Genomic DNA, 23719 nt, shown 5'->3' with positions numbered 1-23719 from the left:
AGGAGATAAGAGTGCTTGCCGCTCTTCCAGAGGGGCTGAGTTCAGTTCCCAGCACCCACACTGGGTGGCTCACAACCACCTGCGCAGCTCTGGGGGAAAAGATGGGCGGCGCTCGAATAAACTGGCCGGAACAACTGGCTACTGAAATGAGTAAATAAAATTGGAGCCCTGTCTTCATCAATTACCTCCGCAAAGCTCACTTTCAGGTGGCAGCTTTTCTCTTTTAAATAAAAAGGGACCAACCACCTCATGAAAATCATTTTAAGTTGATTTTCACTCAGCCATATATGATTAGTATTTTGCCACATTAGTAAATACAAAGATCACATATTACTTTAAGTAAAAGCATAATATTCATTTAATCAACCTATTGAATGTCTTGCTGTTAAAGAATAAACATGCTTTATTAAGAGACATTAAATTTCTGACAATCTACACTCCTAAAGCTGTTTCCATACTTGGAGATAATATTTTAATGATAAACATTTCAAGCTATTACATCAGCTGCAGTATCTGAATATTTACTGTATTTGCTTTGCAAAGCGGTGAGGAAAAAGAAAAGAAGAAGAATGTGCTCCACTAGTGACAGCAGCAGTGTCGCAGACCTTTGTAATTAGCACAGAGATAAGAGCAGTCGGCGTCCTGAATGTGGCTCACCCAGTGTCACAGACCTTTGTAATTAGCACAGAGATAAGAGCAGTCGGCGTCCTGAATGTGGCTCACCCAGAGCTGCAATCACAGCTCACTCAGTTCAATGCATCACAGAGATTCACTCATCAGAGAACAACGGCAAAGGAGCACAAGCAATATCCTGGGAATACACTGTCACCAAAGACTAAGAATAAAGAAAATGTGTAAGAGAGATTTTGTCTTCTTTTCAAAAATCCCCTGAACAAAGGACTTTTCAACCTCTCGGTTCACAGTGGTTTCAGAATTTTGTGTAAGTACACTAAGAATTTAACTGTTCACGCCCACAGCTAAACAACTATACTTGTCAGGACAAGGAGTATGCATGGGTTCTAGACTCTTTATAGACACTACCAAAAATAGTGTTACAACTTACAGTCTCCTGAAGGCTAGGAGAGAGGTCTGTGCCATGCACATCACCCTGAGTGCTACTGTGCTGTGTAACACATGGCGATCCAGAAGTTACTATTTCAGGTTCTGCTTCTTTGGAATTGATTTTTTTTTTAACTATAGTATAAAATGCAGTTACCTGTTTGCACATAGACTCATGTGGTATAGTCTGAGGGTAACATAACTAATTTATGTAAGATTCTGTGAACAGTGACTCACTCCCATGTAATAATATCAGCAAATATGAGTTCTCTTTCCTCAAAATTTCCCTTTGTGCATTTTCTATTTTTAGCCTTTGGACCATTGTTTAATATTGTCTCTGTTCACTTCTTATTGATTTATTTGAGGAGTTTATGATAAGGAGACCTAATAAATGCTGGTCTGTCATACTCAAATATTCTCCCTAATTGTCACTCCGAAGTTATTCTTTTTAAATAAGTAGATTAATTCATCAATATAAAATTTTCCCTAGGTGTCATGCTTAGAAAAACTTTTGTACTTTTCAAGTTTATGCTGATAATCATTTAAACTTAACTCAATACTTACCAACACCAGCCAAAACAATTTTCTACAGCAATGGACGTGTTCATGTCTGTACATTTAGTATGGTGATAAGCTACATATGGCTATTGAACATGATATATGTCTACCATGACTAAGGAACTGCATTTTAAACTTTACTTTAATCCCATATACTTTACTGCCACATAAGGTTAATAACTACTGCTTTGTACAGTGCATTAAATCATATATGACAGCCTACACATGGCACACTGGCCTGTAATTTTACCATTTAGGAGGCTGAAGCAGGAAGATCACAATTTGAGGCTAGCCTATACTACAGAGCAAGACTCTGTCTCACCAAAACCAAACAAAACCCCCATATGTGTATAGCTATGGATTATGTGTTTCTCCTGGGGAATCTGAGTCTATGCATTTAATATATTCACAAAAAAACCACATGTTTACTCAAGTGAAAGTTAACTTTTTTCTAGCTTTACACTTTTAAAGCTTCTGTCCCGAGTCTTCCAAGGTCACCCAAACAAGAGTCAAATACTTGTCCAGAGATCCCTGCGCTCCTGTGCCCCAATGCACTCAGCTACCACTTCTCAATGCTATTGTCTCTAAAGGCACACGACAGCCTCCTTTACTTCATCCTTTCATCTCTGTGCCCACAGAGTAAAACATAAAAATACTGAATTAATGCAAGGAAAGCACCCATCCTTTTTCCCCAGACGCCAAATTTCTTTTTAAAAAATGAGTGCACTTGCCATCAGGTCAAGCTGGCTGTTTCTGGTTGTGATGGACAGCTCAATCGTGGACAGTTGTACATCTTTCCAGATCTTTGGGCTCACTTCTCGGGAGAAGGCTGTGGGAATCCATCAGACATGGGTCAGTGCTTCTATTGACATTTCACACACACACACACACACACACACACACACACACACACACACACGAGATATACCATCAGACATGGGTCAGTGCTTCTATTGACATTTCACACACACACACACACACACACACACACACACACACACACACACACGAGATATACCATCAGACATGGGTCAGTGCTTCTATTGACATTTCACACACACACACCAAGACTGTGCTTGGCTTCCTCAGCCCTTTGTCCAGCTCTCTACTTACTCTACCTTTCCTCTATGAAGGAATACACACTGGCTCTGTAACCTAAAGCACGCTCACTGAAATCAGGCACAATAGCACAATGTCAGTGACAAAGAGCACACAGAACCTGCTGTGCCCATTCACAAGGCTTTGACGCCTGCCCTGGAAACACCCAGAAGTCTGAATTCAACTGGAATGGCTGGAATGGCTCCTGCTCCACTTAGGTATCTAGAACTGATTCTTGGTGTCTGCTCCAGGGCATTTTTGAAGCAGAGCAGAGCTAGTAACCCACAGTCACCATGTTGCTCACCATCCTGTGGCTGTGCCCAGAATGAGGCAAGCCTGCGCAATATTCTCCTGTACAGAGAAGGTCGGGGAGGGATCTCTTCAGGCTCACTGGGAGGTCGCTCTGTAGGTCCCGTGTAAGAGATGGAGGCCTGATGAGTCTGAGGCCACTCCTACCAATGAAGAAGAAATCAGTTTAACCAAATCCAAAAAAATTTCTACCTCTGGGGGCTTTGCTTTGGAAGGTAACCATCTCTTCAATGGGTAGAGTTCTCTCTGCTTTGAAATGTGAAACCTTCAAGCTTCCTTTTCTTCTTAAAACCTTGCCTTAAAAACCATGAACACAATGGCCCATGGTCTCTATTACTTCCCTAACATACAGCAGGGAGACAGCCAGGTGGAACTGACAACTACTGCTAATACTTATCCAAACAATAGAAATCAGTATGAATGAGCAGGGGTCCCATAATAAACTGTGTAGACCGGGCTGGCCTCAAACTCACAGAGATCCGCCTGCCTCTGCCTCCCGAGAGCTGGGATTAAAGGCGTGCGCCACCAATACTGGCTGTCTCCATTTCCTTTCCTCTCATTTATTTCTGAGCTTTCTTTGTTATAATCTAACACTATTACTTTGGAGCTTGACAAACCTTTGGCAGCTAACAAGTTCAGAGAACACTCCCTGTTCTTATTTACACGCCTGTTGTTGCTTCCTAGAAGTTGTACTTCTTTCTCACTCTTGAAATACCTCTTCTATTGGCTGCTATATCGATCCCTTTTTTTTGGCTTTTCTCTTAGTACAGTCATTTTCTAAACATTTACAGTCCTTTGTGCCATTCCTGGCCATCTGTTCTTAATGGCACTTTTACCAAACCCATACGTTCAATGGCAGTTACATCCTTAAGACATGGAAACAGATTTCTTTATCCTAGAATCTCTCTGAGGTTCCGACAGATATGCTACCCTCACCACATACAAAATAAAATTTCATCTTCCTCCATGAACTGGGTCTTACCCTAATATCATCAACATTAATGAAAAGCTAAGTTACACAACTCTAGCCCCTCAACTAGAAATCGGGATCTAATATTCTTCAGCTTCCCAGCAACCCCAGTCTGCACCGCAGCACTTACTCTCTCCCTGTCACTGGATGACCTGCTCAGTCTTCTATCTGCTGTCCTGGTCTATAGCTACTCATGCCCAACTCCTTGTGCATGCTGACGCCAAACAGGTTTTCCACAATGCAGATCTCTGTGTGATACCTGCCCAAGTCAGACCTATTCTTCCAGCTCCGTTTGCAGACAATCTACTGCACCAACCTGAATTAATGACCATGGTTTATCACACTGACTTCACACAGTCCACTTCACTATCCCAAATGTCCCTTATCCAGTTCTACATAGTTGCAAATTTAGCATAAATGTCACCTCTCTCAAGAAGGCTTTGTGACCCTCGGTGAAGCTGGGAGGCGCTCCGCTGTTCCTGTCTTACCATCTACACTTCTTTCCTGCCGTCTGTCAGTCCGCTGGTCCACTGCACTTCTCTCTGGCTCATGATGACGTCCTGAGGCCAGAAAGCCTGTGCAGTGTGTGCTCTGTGCGCCAATCACACAGCAACAAGCACCTGATGAGTACTGAGCAGGGAGTGTTTATAGATCTAGAATGCCATCATCTGAACCCATGGCTACTGCTTCTCCCTAGGCGTTACCGCTTCTCCAGGAAAGTTATTCTCCTTAACAACAGTAGTTTTTACTAACCAGTTTGCTTTAGGAGTAGAAAGACCTTGGCTTTCCTGTTTGATTTTTTTAAATTATGTGTGTTTTCTCCAAGTATTTTACTGATGTTCATTTTAGTTTTGTCTATTTAATTTTTTATCCCAAGTGGAATTTCTTAAAAGGTTAAGAGAACTACATTTTTCAGTGTGTGTGTGTGTGTGCATACAAATACCAGATAACTCTAAATATTAACACTGGAGCCTACTTACACCAATTTTCAGATTAGTGAACCAAATTTTGGTCTGCATGAAGAATGAAGATAGTATATAGTTCATCTATTGTGTGACTTTCCTATTTACTTTTTCATCTATTTGACATAGTTGAGTCTTTTCTATGCCTCCTACTCTCTCATTGGTAATCAAACCTAGGGCGTTATACATGCTAGACAAGAGCTCTGCTACTGTACTATGCTACAACCTCAGACCTTATTACTTTTTAATATATTCTATATAGAGCACAGCCCAGCAGAACTTTGTGATGAGGGAAATGTTCTGTATCAGTACTGTCCAGTATAGTAGGTACCACACTTATTTAACCAACACAGTTTATAACCTACTGATAATATATAGACTCCAATATAATTAATTTATCCATAATTGACTCCAAATCTTCAGGTACTAATAGATACACATATTAATGATCTAGACATTCTGTTCAAGGTTTGTCTGGCAAGGGTGTGTGAATGAGTAGCATAGGCAAGTATCGAAGACAAATAAAAAATTTTTTTTTTCATGAACAGAATGAGCATGGATGGATGGACGGGCAGACAGACAGACATGAGGGGTGCTTGTCTATCAAAACAAGAATGTTTTCTATAAGCATATAAATCAAATGCACACAAGTTAGTGTATGAACATGTGAAGGAATTAATATCTCAAATACACACATCACAAAGAAACATTGGATTAACATAGGTCAGGTTCTAAATTGTAAATCGCTTTTACCTGTAGAGTGCTGAAAAAGTGGGCTGCTTTGATCTTCAGTGGACCGAGATACCAGTACCTTAGGAAACCAAGATGAAAATGAGAAGAGTTAGCAGTGTGTTAGAAATCATCTAGGACAATCAATGCGTCAGGATTGTACCTCTGCTATGACTGGCTGCTCTTGAGGATTGGCCTGAGGACTGTAGCATAATACAACCATAATTTAATATAAATTTTAATAGCACACAGAACAGTATGCAATTAGATAATATAAAGATTCTCATAGTTAATAAGAAATGTATATCCTACGTCTCTTTGACCCCTAAATTTTTTTTTTTTTTTTTGGTATTTCGAGACAGGGTTTCTCTGTGGTTTTGGAGCCTGTCCTGGAACTAGCTCTCGTAGACCAGGCTGGTCTCAAACTCACAGAGATCTGCCTGCCTCTGCCTCCCGAGTGCTGAATTTACAAATCATTATAATACAGACTTTCACTGATATAACTGATTCAGTATACAGGCAAAAGAGCCACAAGAAGAGAGTAATAAAGCCACACACACATAGTGTATTATGGATGCCGCTTGACCTAATATGTTACAGGATACAGGACAGAGTCCTGTATTCCATGGCCCCTCCCACATAAAATGTGCACATTCATATACACTAGTATAGCTCACATTACTCACATTATACAGCTTTAATATTCCAAGTATAAATTCTCAGAGTAAAAATTCATTGCATATTGCTAAGTGCATAAAAGCTACTTGAGAGAAGATGTCAGGTTGCAATCAGAAAGTGATGTAAATGCTACTCGTTACATGTAGCAGATACCTACATGCTACTTGACTGCTCCTGACTGATTCATGTCAGAAGGCCTTTATTTAGCTCATATTACATATATGGAGAAAGGTATGTAGAGTATAAACATGCAGAAAAACACTTTAAAATTCCTACCTTTGCACCCATGATTTGAGAAGTTAACGACTCCCAAATAATACTAACTAATAAGTGACGACATATGTTGTAGTATAAACTGATCACTATTTACTGGTAAGAAAAGTAAGGAAGAAAGAAAACAGGGTGGTCACGCTGTGAAATAAAAGACACAGGATAAAGCACAGGTATGGAGCAGAAAGTGACTGGAAGCGACCCAAATCTAGACGATGAAAGAGGGAGGAAAAAACTTCAGGTCGGAAGAGGGATCGCAGCCAGAGAAAGGGCAAGACTTAAAAATAAAACAGAAAATTGGCCATTAGGGACGATGGGACCATAAGTTGGGCCCAAATTCTAGAACAAGGAAGTCAGATAAAGCCAAACTGGAGCCGTTCTAAATTATCATTCAGGTTAATACTGTGAGGGTATCTATGAGGGCCTTAGATATTTGGTATCTTATGGTATTTTTGAAGTCCTCTCTCTATACTCCCTTTTCCCAAGTAGAAAGACACCCTGATTCAGGCTGTCCATTTCTAAAGTATCAGCAGTCCCTTGCACCTTTTCCAGCAGTGACCTTGACACTGTGGTTGTAGTCTTCCAGTGGCCAGCAAGGGAATGGTTCTTATTTTACACCAGTAGTGACTCAGTAGTCAGTCCTAGCCAAGGTGTTATGTGACCACCTGCAGATCTTAAAACTCAAGGTTCAGAAGCCATGGGGCAGGGAGATGAGCTGTTCCTAAGACAGCTGACCTGCACTAGTGCTGAACTGCGGACCAGAATACTGGGAAGCGGTTTGTTCTGAGCAGACTTTCTCAGAGAAAGCTAAGCAATTCTCCCAGCGAGCTGTGGGAATCCGAGATGACAGATCAAACCCAAGGTAACCTGGGGCATCAGCATAACCATGGCACACTCGCAAACAGAAAGACGTGAAGCATTTACGACTGTGGTGCAATGAGATACAGCAGGACTCTCCTGACACTCCGCTCTCAGGAATCCATCACCAGGGACAACAGAATGAAACGTGTGAGAAATCTCTGTGAAGAATGTTTAGCAGTCTGTCCATAACTGCGAGAGAGGTTCTTGATGAGAGAGCTGTACACTAACTCAATCTTACCTCAGTGCCTCTCCTACAACCCTAAGCCCTGGGCTCTAGGCTAAGGAAGGACGGCACCTCCATTAGAAATGAAATGAACCTTGGATGTTGTCTCCTTCAGTCCTGCCTCAGGCAGCTGGCCCACACTTCTTTCCTAGGCGGAAGCTTCATTCCACATGAGTCTCCAAAAGTAATTCTATCCCCATGAGAGTCAGCAGCAGCCTGCCAGTCGCTCCTCCTGAGCCTGTTCTTGCAGTCAGCAAATCCAGATCTCACCTTTCTCCACCCAAACACAGTCTGCTGGCCAACTAGGACCTTACGTGCTCCCTGAGGCTAAGGTGCAGGCAGCACCTTGGAGTTCATCTAAGTATGCTGCTGTGTGATAAGCAATGCCAGTTCTTTCTTCTATGTAGCTTGAACCTAAGCTACATGTGAGAAAACAGACGTGCCCTTCTCTTTATGGCTATTCCCAGTCCTTAGCTTACAGGCTCCAAACTCTTAGCTGGTGCGCCTATTTCAGTATCAAAACCAAATTCAGCTACCTGGCCAAAAAGATTTACCCACAGACCATTGTTTTAAAACCTCAAAAACAAGGTTGGAATAAAACGTTTAAAGAACCATCACGCATGAACACAGCAATCCTTTACTTGCTAACTTTGACGCCAGCATCTCTGAAGGATCCCCATCGGAGGCCAGTCATTGCAAAAACAGGTTGTTCCTTTTCGCCCTGGAAGTTAAATACAATTGATTTAGCTTTGTGAATATAGTAAATTCATAAGTATCTAGAAAATGTTCTAGGTCTACTTCACACCAAGCCAAACATTTTATATGTAAGTTCAAATACTAAGGCAATTAACCCTATGCCATGGTAAGAGTGTTTGAATGATCCACACTTGCATTAGTTCTCATGAACCTACTGGCAAGGGAACGTATTAGCTGCAATTTGAGTAGTTAAATTCCAATGGCTGAAGACTGATAGATACCAGGCCCCACATTCCAAGAGAAGTACAATACTACACACAACTCCAGAGTTTGCTGGAAGACAGAAGGACCAACTTAGGTTCTCTCATACCATCAATTCTCTGCCATGGCCAATATAAGCTAGGATCAAGACCTGGGCAGGGGGGATGGAGGGAGGATCTTTGGCACGAGGAGTTGCTGTCCTGGAGAAAGTATGTTGCATCTTGTGCTCATGGGATCAAGGGCTCCTTCAATCCCAGCACCAGCATCATTTCACTGTGTCCAAGCCAAGCCAGGGAATTTGATAGAGAAACACACAGTAGGAGAACTGTACAAGGAGACACTGACCGCTCACCCATCTGCTGTGCACCTGTCATGCAGTAGAATGGCGTTGCTACTCTCTGTACTAAGACAAGCATGGGAAGAATAGTGGAGAGAGAGAGCAGAGCAAGCAGGGAGGGGCTGCTGAGGCACCAGCAGACTGGCACAGTAAGGACATGTTTGTCTCTGGGTGCTGAGTAGAGAGAACTTCCTCTGAGAGCAGTGGGCCAGGGGCTAAGGCACTCGGGCATGAAGAAGCTATGAAGAACACTCAACCTGAGAATTAAAGGAGTTCAAATAAGTGAGGCTAAAACAGATTTCCAAACTCAAAATGCAATGCCATGGGGAGCTACACAAAATTCACATACGAGCCCATTAGAGACCCAGCAGAGAGGCACCTGCAGGTAAAAGGGAGATAACACTACCAGGTAAGCAAGAGTTTCTGCTATCCTGCTCCTAGGTTCCCACAAGAGAGAAACTAGAAACAATATGGTGAGAGGACAGAGGAGCCAAAATAAGTATTTCAGAGATACCGCTAGGAGGATAAATGACTAGTTAATATAGGGATGAGAGAAGATGCAGTTGATAAGTATCATTTGAACAGAGACCAGAATCAGTACCATCCAGATGAGGTCAAGGGGAACCAGATCAAAGACCTTAAAGGCTGTTATTCAGGGAGGAGACACTACCGAAGCCTTAGAGCAGAGAAGTGATGTGCCCTAACTTGTGACCACACACTGGTTGTTACAAAGCAAAGGCAAGGTCATAGTCAGAGAGCTCTGAAAAAAGATAAAGGCCACCAGAAAGGGACAAGAGACTGAAGAAGAGATGCTGGCCTCTAGATAGGTTTTGAAGATGGAGCCTACATGGTTTCTTGCCCCTCTCCTACCTGTGGTCTGTTGCGGGAGGTCCTCCCACTCCTCCAGCCTATCGCCGCTGAGATACCAGCCCCTTGGGGCGTGGTCTCTCTCCCTTTAAAAAAGCGGCCACTTCCCTCTCCTCTCTCTCTTCACTTCCTGCTCCGCCGGTGACTTGACTTCCTTCCTGGTTACGCAGAGGGCTGAAAGTGATCTGTAAGTTTTTCCCCTTTAAATAAATATCACCCTATTAATCATAATCCCAAATTGGCATTGTTTGTGACTTACGCCTTCATTTGGCGCCCAACGTTTGGTTTTAGAACCTCTCCCGGCTCGCAGCCGCGAGTTCGGCTTGGCGGCCGGAAGTTCGGCTTGGCGGCCGCAAGTTCGGCTTGGCGGGCGCTTGTTCAGCTTGGCGGGAGCCCTTGCTTCCTCAGCCGCTGCCTGTGGATTTAAACTCCACAGGCCCGCGTAGTCTCTGCCCGCCTGGTTTGCTCTTTTCTGAGTCGTTTTTAAATCTCCCTTGCAAGCACAGCTCTTAAGTGGCGCGAACCAGAGCACGCGGTTGCTGAAAGCTGCAACCCCTCAGGGTGACTCTGTCACGTGGAGGCATAAGCGGCTTCCAGGTTGCTCTTCTCTACCCCTGGATTCTGGTTTCTGGTTCCATCTCTGGAATTGATTTAATTACATTTACTTTGTTGAGCAACTTACATTTTCCAGTTTTTAACAAATACTAGGCAGACTCTGAAACAGGACCGTGTTTTCGTCGAGACTTGGCAACAGCGCCACCTGCTGGATAATAGGTAATATGGCAGTTCCCGTTTCCAACGCGAATTTTACTGTTCTGGTTACCAATACAATGGGTTATATCATGCAAGGTTTATATGACTATGGGGATAACTTAATTTACTGGTTACTAGGTTTTAGTATTCTTTTGCATATTCTATCATTTAGGAAGATCATGGCACTCCTAAGAACCATACAATCTTTACTAGAAACTCATGCAGGTCAGGAGATTAAGGATTCAAAAGAGACAATAATAAAAAGACTTGAAATGATTGAAGAAATGATTGGAGCTGGTGAACAGAGTAATAAGGCACAAGGACAGGATACAATGCCAACACCAGCTATTAGAACTGGCTTACCAAAGGTTTTAGCAGCATACCCTATACTTAATTCTGACAAAGCGTCAACTTCTAAAGGCTCAAAGGGAGTCAGAGAAGCTAGATGGACGCCAATAGCAATGAATGATCTAAAAGAAATTAAGCAAGCTATTGTTAATTTTGGCTTGCACTCTGCATACGTAAAGGAAATGATAAGGACTTGGGCTTCTAATGCTAGAGCTACCCCCCATGATTTCCATCAGTTAGTGTCTGCAGTTTTAGATAATGGACCTTCCTTGATGTTTGGAATTTATTTCAGAGAAGAATCCAAACATATGGAACAGCAAGGAAGAGCAAAAGGTATTGAGGTTTCCCAAGACCAAATTCTTGGTGCAGGAGAATATGCTGATCCACAGGTCCAAGCTCTTTATGATGATGAAGTACTGTGTCTATGTCACCAAGCAGCTTTAAATGCTTGGAATAGGATACAAGATCCAGCAAAAAGGGTTGAATCATATACCAGAATTAGGCAGGGACAGAGAGAACCCTTTATTGACTTTTTGCAAAGATTAATTAAGGCTCTGGACATAGGGGTAACAGACCCAGAAGCTAGACGAATACTTCTTGAATCTCTAGCTTTTGAGAATGCAAACATAGAATGCAAAAAGATAATTGGGCCTTTAAAGTCTAGATCAGCACCTATGGATGAATGGATTCAGCATACGATGAATGTTGAGACGTTTAGCTATAACGATGAATCTTGGGTAGGAGAAGCGATTTCCACAGCAATGAGGAGACATCAAACTGCCAGGTGTTTTAATTGTGGTAAATTAGGACATCTGAAAAGGGATTGCAGGCACAGAATTTCTAGGAATATTATCTCCTCTGGGAATGACAAAGATAGGAGACCTAGGCCTTCAGGTATATGTAGGAGATGCGGTAAAGGCCGACATTGGTCCAATGAATGCAGGTCAACAACAGACAAACAAGGCAACCCGATACCGTCGGGAAACTCCTTGAGGGGCCTCTCGCAGGCCCCCAAGCCAACAGTGGCCCAGTCATTCCCAGTCACAGTGGAGAACGTGCCTCACCAAGAAAATTAAAAGCTCCAATTTCTGCTGTAAAAAGTAATACTGGTCTAAATGATGAAATCCATGTGGAGGATGAGTCAAAAAACCCAGTTGGACAGAGTAAACGTATATTTTGGCAGACTTCTATTAATGATCAAAGACCAAAGCTAAGAGTCTGTATAAATGGCACTTTTATTGAAGGCTTATTAGACACAGGTGCGGATGTAAGTATCATTACCCCAGAATCTTGGCATCCGAATTGGCCTCTTAAAGAGGTAGATGTTCAGTTCCTGGGAATTGGAACCCTATCTCGTGTAAAACAAAGCACAAGATGGGTTGAATGCATAGGGCCCGAAGGGCAAATAGGAAGACTAAGGCCATATATAGCCAATATTGCCATAAATTTATGGGGCCGTGACCTGCTACAGCAATGGAATACCCAGATTAACATTCCTGTAGTTCCAGGAACTCATAATTCTGGGAAGTATATGATGAGGTATTATGGAAAAAGGTCACTAGCCATTCAGGCTGTACAAGAACATACAGCAAATACCAAACCTTTAGAGGTACCAACAGCCCTACCTTTAAAATGGCTAACTGAGAAGCCAATATGGATCAAACAGTGGCCTCTAGCTGAAGATAAACTACAGGCATTGGAACAGCTGGTGCAGGAGCAACTAGATGCTCACCACATTGAAGAATCAACCAGCCCTTGGAATTCTCCTGTGTTTGTTGTAAAAAAGAAATCTGGTAAATGGAGAATGGTGACAGATCTAAGAGCTGTCAACAAAGTAATTCAACCTATGGGCTCACTACAATCTGGAATTCCTTTGCCTTCTCTGTTACCAAAAGGATGGCCTCTTATAGTTATTGATTTGAAAGATTGTTTTTTCACTATACCGTTACAAGAAAAGGATAGAGAAAAATTTGCCTTCACAGTGCCTACTTATAATAATTCTCAGCCCAATAGGAGATATCAATGGACTGTCCTCCCACAGGGTATGCTCAATAGTCCTACACTGTGCCAATATTTTGTAAGTAAGCCATTGGAAATAATTCGTAAACAATTCCCCAAGTCCATTATTTATCATTACATGGATGACATCTTGTTATCTGATTCAAATAAAGATACTTTAGAAAGGATGTTTGAAGAAGTAAAGAAAGTCTTGCCTAGGTGGGGATTACAAATTGCCCCTGAAAAGATTCAAAGAGGAAATTCTATTAATTACCTAGGTTACAGAATAGGGTTAGAGAAAATTAAAACGCAAAAGGCACAAATTAGGAGAGACCGGTTAAAGACTCTTAATGACTTCCAAAGATTGTTAGGAGACATTTCCAGTCTACGACCAGCTGTTGGGATAACACCTGATCTAATAGTTCATTTAAACAAAACCTTAGATGGTGATAAAGATTTGAATAGTCCAAGAAAACTGACAGCTGAAGCAGAAAAGGAACTGACAATGATTGAGGAAAAATTACAGGAGGCACATGTGGATAGGGTGAACCCAAATCTTAGCTGCATCCTAGTCATATTGCCTTCCAGAATTTCTCCTACAGGGATTCTAATGCAGAGGGAAGATATTATTTTAGAGTGGATATTTATACCTAATAAACCAAGTAAAAAATTAAAAACTTATGTGGAAAAAGTCTCTGAATTAATTATAAAAGGTAAGCTGAGACTTCGTCAACTAGCAGGTATAGACCCAGCAGAAATTATAGTGCCTTTTACTACTGAAGAAATAAAAAAGTTATGGGAAGACAATGAACCGTGGCAAAGAGCTTGTGCTAATTTTTTGGGAGAAATTAATAGCAACTATCCCAAAAGTGGTAGACTTAACCTCATAAAAAGAACTTCTTGGATTCTTCCTAGAATTGTACGTGATGCTCCAATAACTGGAGCCCGTACGTTCTATACTGATGCAAATAAATCAGGGAAAGCAGGTTACAAGTCAGATGAATTGAGTAAGGTGGAACAAAGCCCTTATAATTCTGTCCAGAAGGCAGAATTATATGCCATTCTTATGGTGCTAAGGGATTTTAAAGAACCTCTTAATATAGTTACAGATTCACAATATGCAGAAAGAGTTATCTTGCATATTGAAACCGCTGAATTTATACCAGATGACACAGAGTTGACTTCATTGTTTATCCAGGTACAAGACATAATCAGGAACAGGCTTTGTCCGATGTACATAACACACATCCGGTCCCATACAGGTCTGCCTGGTCCTCTAGCCCAAGGCAACGCTGAGATTGATCAATTATTGATTGGAAGTGTGTTGCAGGCCTCAGAATTTCATAAGAAGCATCATGTCAATAGTAAAGGCCTAAAGAAAGAATTTTCCATTACTTGGCAACAAGCTAAGGACATTATAAAGAGATGTCCTACTTGTTCTTTCTATAATCAAACACCGTTGCCTGCAGGGAGTAACCCAAAGGGCACTAAGAGAAATGAAATCTGGCAGATGGATGTGTTCCACTTTATAGAATTTGGTAAATTAAAATATGTACACCACACCATAGACACGTATTCAGGTTTTCAATGGGCTACTGCCCTGAGCTCAGAAAAGGCTGATTCAGTAATCACACATTTATTGGAAGTTATGGCCATCATGGGTATACCTGCGCAAATAAAGACAGACAATGGTCCAGCATATGTATCTAAGAAAATGAAACGCTTTTTTGATTATTATAATATAAAACACATTACAGGTATACCAAATAATCCTACAGGTCAGGCAGTTATAGAAAGATCAAATCGTACTATAAAGGATATGCTGAACAAACAGAAAGGGACCGAAAATACCCCCAGAAATAGATTACATAATGCTTTATTAACCTTGAATTTTCTTAACGCTAATGAGAAAGGAACGACAGCAGCAGAGAGACATTGGATAATGGAAAAGTCTGCTGAACTAAATCAACCGATTTATTTCAAAGATGTGCTGACCTCTCAGTGGAAGCCAGGAGATGTGCTACGTTGGGGAAGGGGTTTTGCTCTTGTTTCCACAGGAGAAGAAAAATTGTGGATACCATCAAAATTAATAAAGTTTCGATTTGAAGAAGAGAAACCTCTTGGAAAGGAGAAATGACAACTCATCCACAATGATGATATTCATACAGGTGGTAAGAAAAACATATAGAATGGGGGCAGGGTTCTGTTCTTATCTCCACAGGAAAACACTCATCTTTGAGAAATTCAAGGGACCCTGGATGTTTGGATGCTGACAGATGGAAAAATACCTGCCCGATAGGAAATATCAAGAAAACTGAATGGGTTGTGTAAGTAATATTAAACCATATTTCTAAATTTATAAAGCTGGTTTTGAAGTTGGACTCTGGCTCAGTCCCTCTCCAATTCCAAGCCTGTTAGTAAGAGAAAAACCCAGAGTTTCTGGAGTTTCTGTCTCATGTCAAGAGCCATGATGTGGGACAGAAAGAAATATGAGTTTAGAAAACATCTTTGCTTTTCTTCATATCTATCATACTTTTCATTGAATATATCTATCATGTCTTTCATTGAATATATATATATATGTGTGTGTCTATATGATTAATGCGTAAGTTTTTCATAATGAACAATGAGTTTTTCCTGAAGTGACATTTGAAGTTTCCAGGAAGAAGATGGGGCCCCATAACAACAACTCCACCTGGTTGATATGACGTCAGATACTGATAGCGCTACAACAAGACCTGCTTTGGGTACCAGCTGCACAAGACAGTTCCAACTTGGTTAGCTGAAATGGTGCACATCTTGTACAACATTCTGGCCAGACCTCCACAAAATACTCAGAGACTATTTGCAATTTTAAAAGACATTGATCTTGAAATTTAACCATCATTTTACTTTCACAGGATCCCCCAGAAAGAACGTCGCCCCTATGACAGCTGGAAGTAATTTTAGAGGACGACGTCCCCTCTCCCAGTAAAGTTTGCCCTTGGGTTTAGGGACATCATTTAGGGGTTGATTATAATTAGTATACGATTGAGGGTTGGGGGAGGAATTTTATAAGCTCAGGGATCATTTTGAAAAAAAAAAAAAAAAAAAAAAAAAAAAAGAGGGATGATGGGATAATAGATTTGTAATTGTGAGTTACTGTTGTTAGACAAATATATTGATATAGATTCTTGTATATTGATACAAAGTTAAATTGTATTGACTATTGTATGCATTCATGTTTCTACCTCTGTTTAAAACATTTTTTATGTATTGACATATATATATTGTATATATTTACCATATTGCAGTGTACATTTCTACTTCTGATTAAGATACTTATATAATGTTCGTGTATTGGTATATGTTTACCCACTGCAATGTATATTTGTACATTGTTTATATTTGGAGGTCATTGTCCTCATTTGTTTCACAGTCGTTTATTGTCTTAGTCTTTAAGTTAGATAGATATTGAGAATTATATAGACTAATAGTCATCTAAGTTTGTCATTTATAATTAGACTAATCAGGTTCTTTAGATATATAGAGATTATACTCAGTATAGATAGATAATCTTCAACTTCTTCAAAGAGCTGTAGAAAATGGCCTTTAATCTAACTCAGAGTTTTGTGGTAGTGAGACACAATTGCTCCTGGCAACACCACTCTATTCCCGAGAGAATGTTGAACACCAAAGACACTCCACCTGGAGCATTTCTTTTTGGCAGAACTGGCCTTGGGGCAAAGAAATGCCCATACCTCAACCACTGACAAAGATACAGAGCATGCATCAATGGATAAAACAGGGCTGTCTTATCCTGCCAAGACAGGGTAAGATAGTTTTGAAAGTTGCTTGCCTTTGAAAATGGTGTGTCAGTTATGTTAGGCCTTAGCCAAAGTTGGTTGCTTCAACGCTGCTAATGTGACTTTGGGTGATTGCCTAGGTAGCTAGTTGTCTCTGTGATTTGTTGCATGTTTTGGAAGTTGTTTTACTGAACTTCCTAATTACCCAGGTAACATTATTTCCCTTCTCAGATCTTTGATGGGGTTGAAGACTATATAAATGTAGTTACTTTCTCTCATGACTTGGCCAAGTTATTTATTATACAAGACCTAAGCTAGTTAGAATAGCATATTTGTACTTATTGTATATAATTTCATAGTAGGTTTAGAACTCTCTTATTTAAACAGAAGGGGGAGGTGTTGCGGGAGGTCCTCCCACTCCTCCAGCCTATCGCCGCTGAGATACCAGCCCCTTGGGGCGTGGTCTCTCTCCCTTTAAAAAAGCGGCCACTTCCCTCTCCTCTCTCTCTTCACTTCCTGCTCCGCCGGTGACTTGACTTCCTTCCTGGTTACGCAGAGGGCTGAAAGTGATCTGTAAGTTTTTCCCCTTTAAATAAATATCACCCTATTAATCATAATCCCAAATTGGCATTGTTTGTGACTTACGCCTTCAGTGGTCTTCATATCATAGGAGGAAACACACCTTGACTTCCTTACCAAATTGAAATGTTCAATGAGATGTGAGCACACAGTGAACAGTGAAGCAGCCAAACATGATACCATTATATTCAGTGATTTCATGAAATTTGGAGAATCTTTAGTTCATATTAGCAGGTTATGGTGCTTGTGGAAGGAAGGACTGGCATCTAGCATTGCCTAGAACACTTATGACATTAAGCTTTGTCTACAGAGATTTTTCTTCAAATTCCAAATGCAATTTTCAGAAAGAAGACAAATAGGAAAAAAAATCAATTAAACCAAACTGATTCCTCAGAAACTAGGGTAGAAGCCACTGTTCCACATTTTAAAGAATTGACTTGATTAAAATTTTTCTGCTTCCTGAGCTGTATTATTAATATACAGAGATTATAAAAAATCTGATAACAATTTGCAAAATCAGTATATATGAGAGAAGGGGGTTGAGATGAGACATTTAAGTACAAACACAGCAAGAATTTCCACTTAAATTCAATTTACTTTGTAATATATCACTTCTAATACATATATAACAAATACTAAACTACTGAGTTATTTTATTAAAATAAAATCTCCTGACTCACCTTCTTTGGTAATGATCATATTTTACAACAATGTCTTTATAGCCAGCAGTCTCTCCTAGTTATTCTTTAATCACAGTCCTTTTGCTTTGTGAAAACAACTTAGCTGTATTATACACTAAAGATCAATTGCAATTTAGAGTATGATTAATGAGATCATGACGGGAAGTCTAGACATGGCTATACACTTGTAAGTTCACTGTTGTTGAATTGTTGTTTTTTGTTTGTTTGTTTGTTTGTTTGTTTGTTTCGAGACAGGGTTTCTCTGTAGCTGTAAAGTGTATTGTTTCTATGCCCTTTCACATATTTCTAAATCAATTGATCCTCTACACATCTACAAATAAGAAAATGTTTCACAGTTCAATAGAAAAATGAAAGATGCAGGAAGCTATAGAAAACCTTATTCACACCCTAAGAACAAGAAAGGTTGGACAGATAATCAACAATATCCTAATTTTTTGTTTTTGTTTTTTCTAGACAGGGTTTCTCAGTAGCTATGGAGCCTGTCCTGGAACTCGCTCTGTAGACCAGACTGGCCTGGAACTCACAGAGATCCGCCCGCCTCTGCCTCCAGAGTGCTGTGATTAAAGGCATGTGCCGCCACCACCAAAATAAAATCCTAAATATTCTTAAACCAAGACTTGGCACTAAAACTCCAAGACAACCAAGTGAACTGAAAGATAAAGACCGGCTACTCCAGCAGGGCTTGAGAAAAAGTTTACCTGTCGCACAGCATGAAAGAAAGATGCAGCCAGCATTTAAACAGGTACAGAAATCAGTCATTGTTTTAAATACTTTATGAGCTTTTTTCCTTTTATAAGACAGGGTTTCATGTGGTACAGGTTAGTCTCAACTAGCTGTGTAGTTGGATGACCATGAAAGCTTCATCCTTGTGCTTTCTCCAGAGAGTAGGGATTATAGATAAACAACACAATGTCTAGCCTTGAGGGTTCTTCTCATGCTCAAAACAACAACAGATGGATTTCTTGTAGTAGGTGTAGGAATTAAAAACTAGATATAATTATATTAGGAAGTTACGCAGAGAGATTTTTGTGAGTAACAAAGGCAAAGAGGCAAGTTCAAAGCTAAGGTATCAAAAGGTAACATCATACATTTAACACTACTGAAGAGCAGACTTAAAATGACTACAGTTGTCAGTTTTATATCACATGATTTTCATCACAGTTACTTTTGGCGAGGTCTTAGGGATTAAACCCCAGACATGTAGACACACAATCATTTATCTATGCCTTCAGCCCCATACAATGGCATTTAAAGATGCATTATAAACATATTAATTAGTGATAACAGAATCATGAACATTGCTTTCCTCTGGAGACTAATAGTGGGGATAGAAAGAGAAAGGGACTGCCATGTTCACCACAATCCCATGTGAACTGTTGAAACTTCATCTTCTTTAACATGTCCTTATTACTTTCATAGTTTTTTCAAAATCTGAAGCAAAGATTTTTACCTTGATCTGCAAGACATCAAGCGGAACCGTTTCTCCTTTCACAATGGCGAGTGTGGCGTCTGTAATGTGTCTAAACAGGGAAACATGGAGAGGGTCTGGTTGGAAAAGGTAAACACCACCTGCTCGAGAGCACAGAACGCATACACATGTGCATACACAGCCACCCTCACATACTCAGAAGCCTAGGATAGATGTCAGGAAAAGCTAGAGTTCTCAAATATTATTATTTTTTAAAAAATATTGTAAGAAAGCAGAAGGAAAGCATGTGAAAGAATTAGCAATTCAGAACAGTACAAAGTTCTTAGAGATTCATAGAGAAAGATTTGGAGCTTATATAAGATACTGACCATTTCTTTATGTAACATTGACTGAATCACTCCACTGTGCCTATTACTGGGAAATGTGGTACTTAAATACACAATGATAACACAGCACCTTTTAATCAATGTAAGAAATTCAGTCATTTCCCCCTAAGAACAACTTCCTTCTCAAACAGCCAGATGGTAACTAAAGGACAGGACTTAGAGTTATCTTAGCAAACTACACTCCAGGACCCAAGATATATTTTCTTATTTTCTAGGGCTACAAGGATGTTCTTCATGTTTTTACTGTTAATTCCTTCATTCAAGATACAAGACTCTCCTTACGTACATTCTGACAATCTCTTGAAAGATACACATGCGCGCACACACACACACACACACACACTTCATCAAAAGTAATTACTATGTATTCCACATACAGGCAATATAAAATTATGCCAGATCTGCAAACAAGCATAGAGTTTGTACTGGAAATTCAAAATCAGACATATATAAGACACAACAGAGGGTCAACAAGGGAAACATGAAGTGGCTAGACAGAAAGACATCTGCTCTCATGTGAGAGGATGCATAGACCACATCAGATACCTGCTCGGAATGGCCGTCAACCCTTCCGTTCCTCTCATCCCTCAGTCTGGCAGATGATACCACCCAGAGGGCCCACTCCTTCCAGCCTAGCAGACGGTCTTTCACTGTGACCACTGACCTTTCCTAACCACAGTCTGAACTTACTAACATTATCATTGGCCTCCTGGAGAACAAAAGTTCCCCAAAGCTAGTACAATTAGTGTACAGACCATGAACTCTCCATCAGCACAGTGCAGGTCAGACAACAGGCACTCAGTATTTGCTGAGTACAATACTTTATTCTCTAGAATTTCCAGCACATAAACTGCAGAGAACTCCTGTATATTCCTCACTCGTATTCAACAACCATCACCTCATGACCAATCTTACTTCACAATCCAGTAAGGCTTAATCAATGAAAGAAAATGCGATACCTTAAGAGTTTATTATGTATCTTCATAAGAGACTTTTATGAGATATTATTATACTTAAAATACTGGCCCACTGTGTAACAACATATTTATTCAGTTCTCAAATTTTAACAATTAATATACACATGTATATGTTACCTCCTTTGTTCAAGTCAAGTTTCAAACAAGACACATAAATAGTGATGGGCTTGTGTTTTAAATCTCTTTCACTCTATTAACTATTCTATTTTGTTTCCCTATTTATTTAAGAAATATGCCATTTGTCTACTAAGTTTCTGTGACCTTGAACCTTAGCAATTATATGTGTAAGGCCCTGGTATATGTATGCATGTATGTATTATTATATTATTATTACATCAATATATTATTAATTACATTATTATTACATTAGTATATAATAAATTATATTAAAATTTATTTATATATAAATTTTATATATTTTCTGAGCTAGAATACAAAATTTATATCAATTCAGCCTTGAGATGTTGGCAACAATAATCCCAATGTGGAGTATATACTTTTATCAGAAGATAAAAAAGCACCTGGTTGTCTTCTGGTGATGATGGGAACTAATGAAAATAATTACCTAGATCCGTTCCAAACTAATAAAAAAAAAACCCTAAATTTTCTCTCCAGTCTGAATTCTAACATTCTTTCTACTTTATCTTCTATCTACCAAAGAACCTTCCCCTCATTAGCAATCTGGATACACTATAATGCAGGTCATATAAGAAAGCCAAGATTAGCCAGATGTGGTGGCACACGCCTTTAATCCCAACACTCAGGAGGCAGAGGCGGGTGTATCTCTGTGAGTTCAAAGCTGTTACATAGAGAAACTGTGGCTTGAAAAACCAAAACCAAACAAACAAAAACAAGAACAACTTAACCCTGGAAACTGAAAGGTCAACTTTGTTTTTAAAACCAGAGCTGGAATCCACATGCAGTACAATCTGTCCTTGCAGGCATGCCTTTCCATACATTTTGTCAAATGTATCCATGTAAACAATACTATCACCAAAATAAATAATATCTCTAACATCCCTTCAAGTCCCTTATCAATCTCTGCAGCCAACCCACTCCCACCACCATCATTGGTTCCTGGCAATTACCAAATTCAGCTTAATCTTTAGTAGGAACTGTCATAGAATAGAATGAAAAAGCATGAGTTTGAGATTATTCATGCTACTGACTGTATGCTCACTTCTGGTCTTCTTGGGCATCAGGAATTCTATATGCAGACAAAACACCCATATTTATCTATGAACCCATTATTTTCCTTTCAGTAGAGATGATGCCTGGGGAGTAGGGAGCAAACTTTTTAAAAGTGAGGTTCTACTTGGAGGAAGCAAGAAGGACGCTCACAAGTCTAGCAGGTTTGTTCTAAGAGGATCTGGGTCGTGAAGGAAGCACCGCAGATGATGCATGCATTGTACTTAATCTGAGCAGCACCTGGCACCCAAACTACTGCAATCCAAAAGGACTGTTTGCATTAAATGGCTTCCCTGAATTGCTTGGCAGAAGACAACTGAGATGCAACCTCCAACCTCTCACTCCCTGACAATAACTAAAGTCCTCAGAAAGAAGCACTGGGCCTGGCATTGAGGATTATTTACCCGCAACAGTCCACATTCCAAGAAGAAAGACGTTTTTCTTCTTTAATAATAATGCAACAGGAAATTCTGACAACAGGGCAGAAGGCAAAGCTTTGTTCTTTTTAAATACCCACAGGCAGCAGCCATCTTAAAAAGTCTGCAAAATTCTGAGCGCAGGGCAGAGTTACTGATTACCTAAGAGCCCTGGGGCATGGTTATAGATTAGATTTTGCTAATCTTTAAAATATAAACAGAAGCAGCAATAACAGTAGTTTAAGAACATGGAAAAAACTTGCTCCTAAAAATCAGAAGGCTCTCAGATCCTGGGGGTGTCCACATGTGAGTGCAAATTGGCTTCTGGACAGGAAGGGTTTCTGCAAGGAAACCTGTCTCTGATCACTGATGTGCTTCTGGAAATGCTGGCTGAAGCAGTTCAATCATCTCTACCGATATAAGGAGAGGCAAACTAGCTAAAGGAATAAGGCCTTGAACAGTACAGCATTTATATCAGACCAGCAAAAATGCTCAAGCCATTCATCTGCTGTGGGAACTCCTTCAGCCAGTAGCCTTTAAGATACCAACCCTCTTGGGTGTGGCCTCTTATACTATAAATGCCAATGTAAAGGGCATGCTAACTCTTCCAGCTGCTGGGTTGGTTCCTGTTCCCGTTCCTACAGAGGACTATGATCTGTGAATCTACCACTAAATAAATAACCCTTTATTATACTCCATTCTAAAATAGTGTGGGATCTCTCTTTAGCGCCCATATTCATTCATCTATTATTATCTATCATCTCTCAAAAATTCCAACGTGTATTCAAAGAAAGTATGGCCCATTAATAGGTTTCCCATGTTTTCCAGGCCTCAGGTTGGAGAATGGCTGAAGGATCCTATAAAGGTGTGACACCTGAGAAATAGTAGAATGAGGGTACGAGAAATATCTACATGCATGTCTGGGCTTTCCTATATGCACCCAGGATGGTATGAACAACACAGAATTGTTAGAAGATATAATTGTTGGCCCTCAAAATTACAATAGGGAAAGTCAATCTATAAGAACCAGCCTAACAAAACACTCTAAAGCATAAAACAAAATTCACCCAAATAAAAAAGTCACTTGAGTATCATTATTATTGACTTAGGTTATAAAAGAAACAAATTCTGAGAAATTTTTAACTAATTCATTCATTAAATATTTGCTTTCTGGTGTCTTCTGTCACAAACCTTACACTGCATACGGTATGCTGATTTCTCAACACTGTCCATTTACTTATGTCTTTTGACAGCCATTTACTCAAGATTATGTTATTAATT

At 40.0% G+C, this 23719-nt stretch overlaps 1 protein-coding gene across 1 annotated transcript in view; it reads right to left on the bottom strand.

Annotated features, from left to right (window-relative positions):
• LOC142838316 (acylglycerol kinase, mitochondrial) overlaps positions 1-23719 on the bottom strand; it is an 80266-nt gene that overhangs the window by 8132 nt on the left and 48415 nt on the right. The window contains exons 9-13 of the mRNA XM_075953681.1: positions 19493-19562; positions 8359-8438; positions 5710-5767; positions 3020-3167; positions 2349-2446 (exon numbers count right to left, since the gene is read on the bottom strand). Of these exons, the coding sequence (XP_075809796.1) occupies positions 2349-2446; positions 3020-3167; positions 5710-5767; positions 8359-8438; positions 19493-19562 (454 nt within the window). The remainder of the gene's footprint in view (positions 1-2348; positions 2447-3019; positions 3168-5709; positions 5768-8358; positions 8439-19492; positions 19563-23719) is intronic.

The sequence above is a fragment of the Microtus pennsylvanicus genome, chromosome 19 (genome assembly GCF_037038515.1).
Source record: "Microtus pennsylvanicus isolate mMicPen1 chromosome 19, mMicPen1.hap1, whole genome shotgun sequence".
Taxonomy (NCBI): Eukaryota; Metazoa; Chordata; class Mammalia; order Rodentia; family Cricetidae; genus Microtus; species Microtus pennsylvanicus.
Note: the sequence above shows the minus strand (reverse complement) of the source record. Positions and strands in the feature narration are given on the sequence as shown.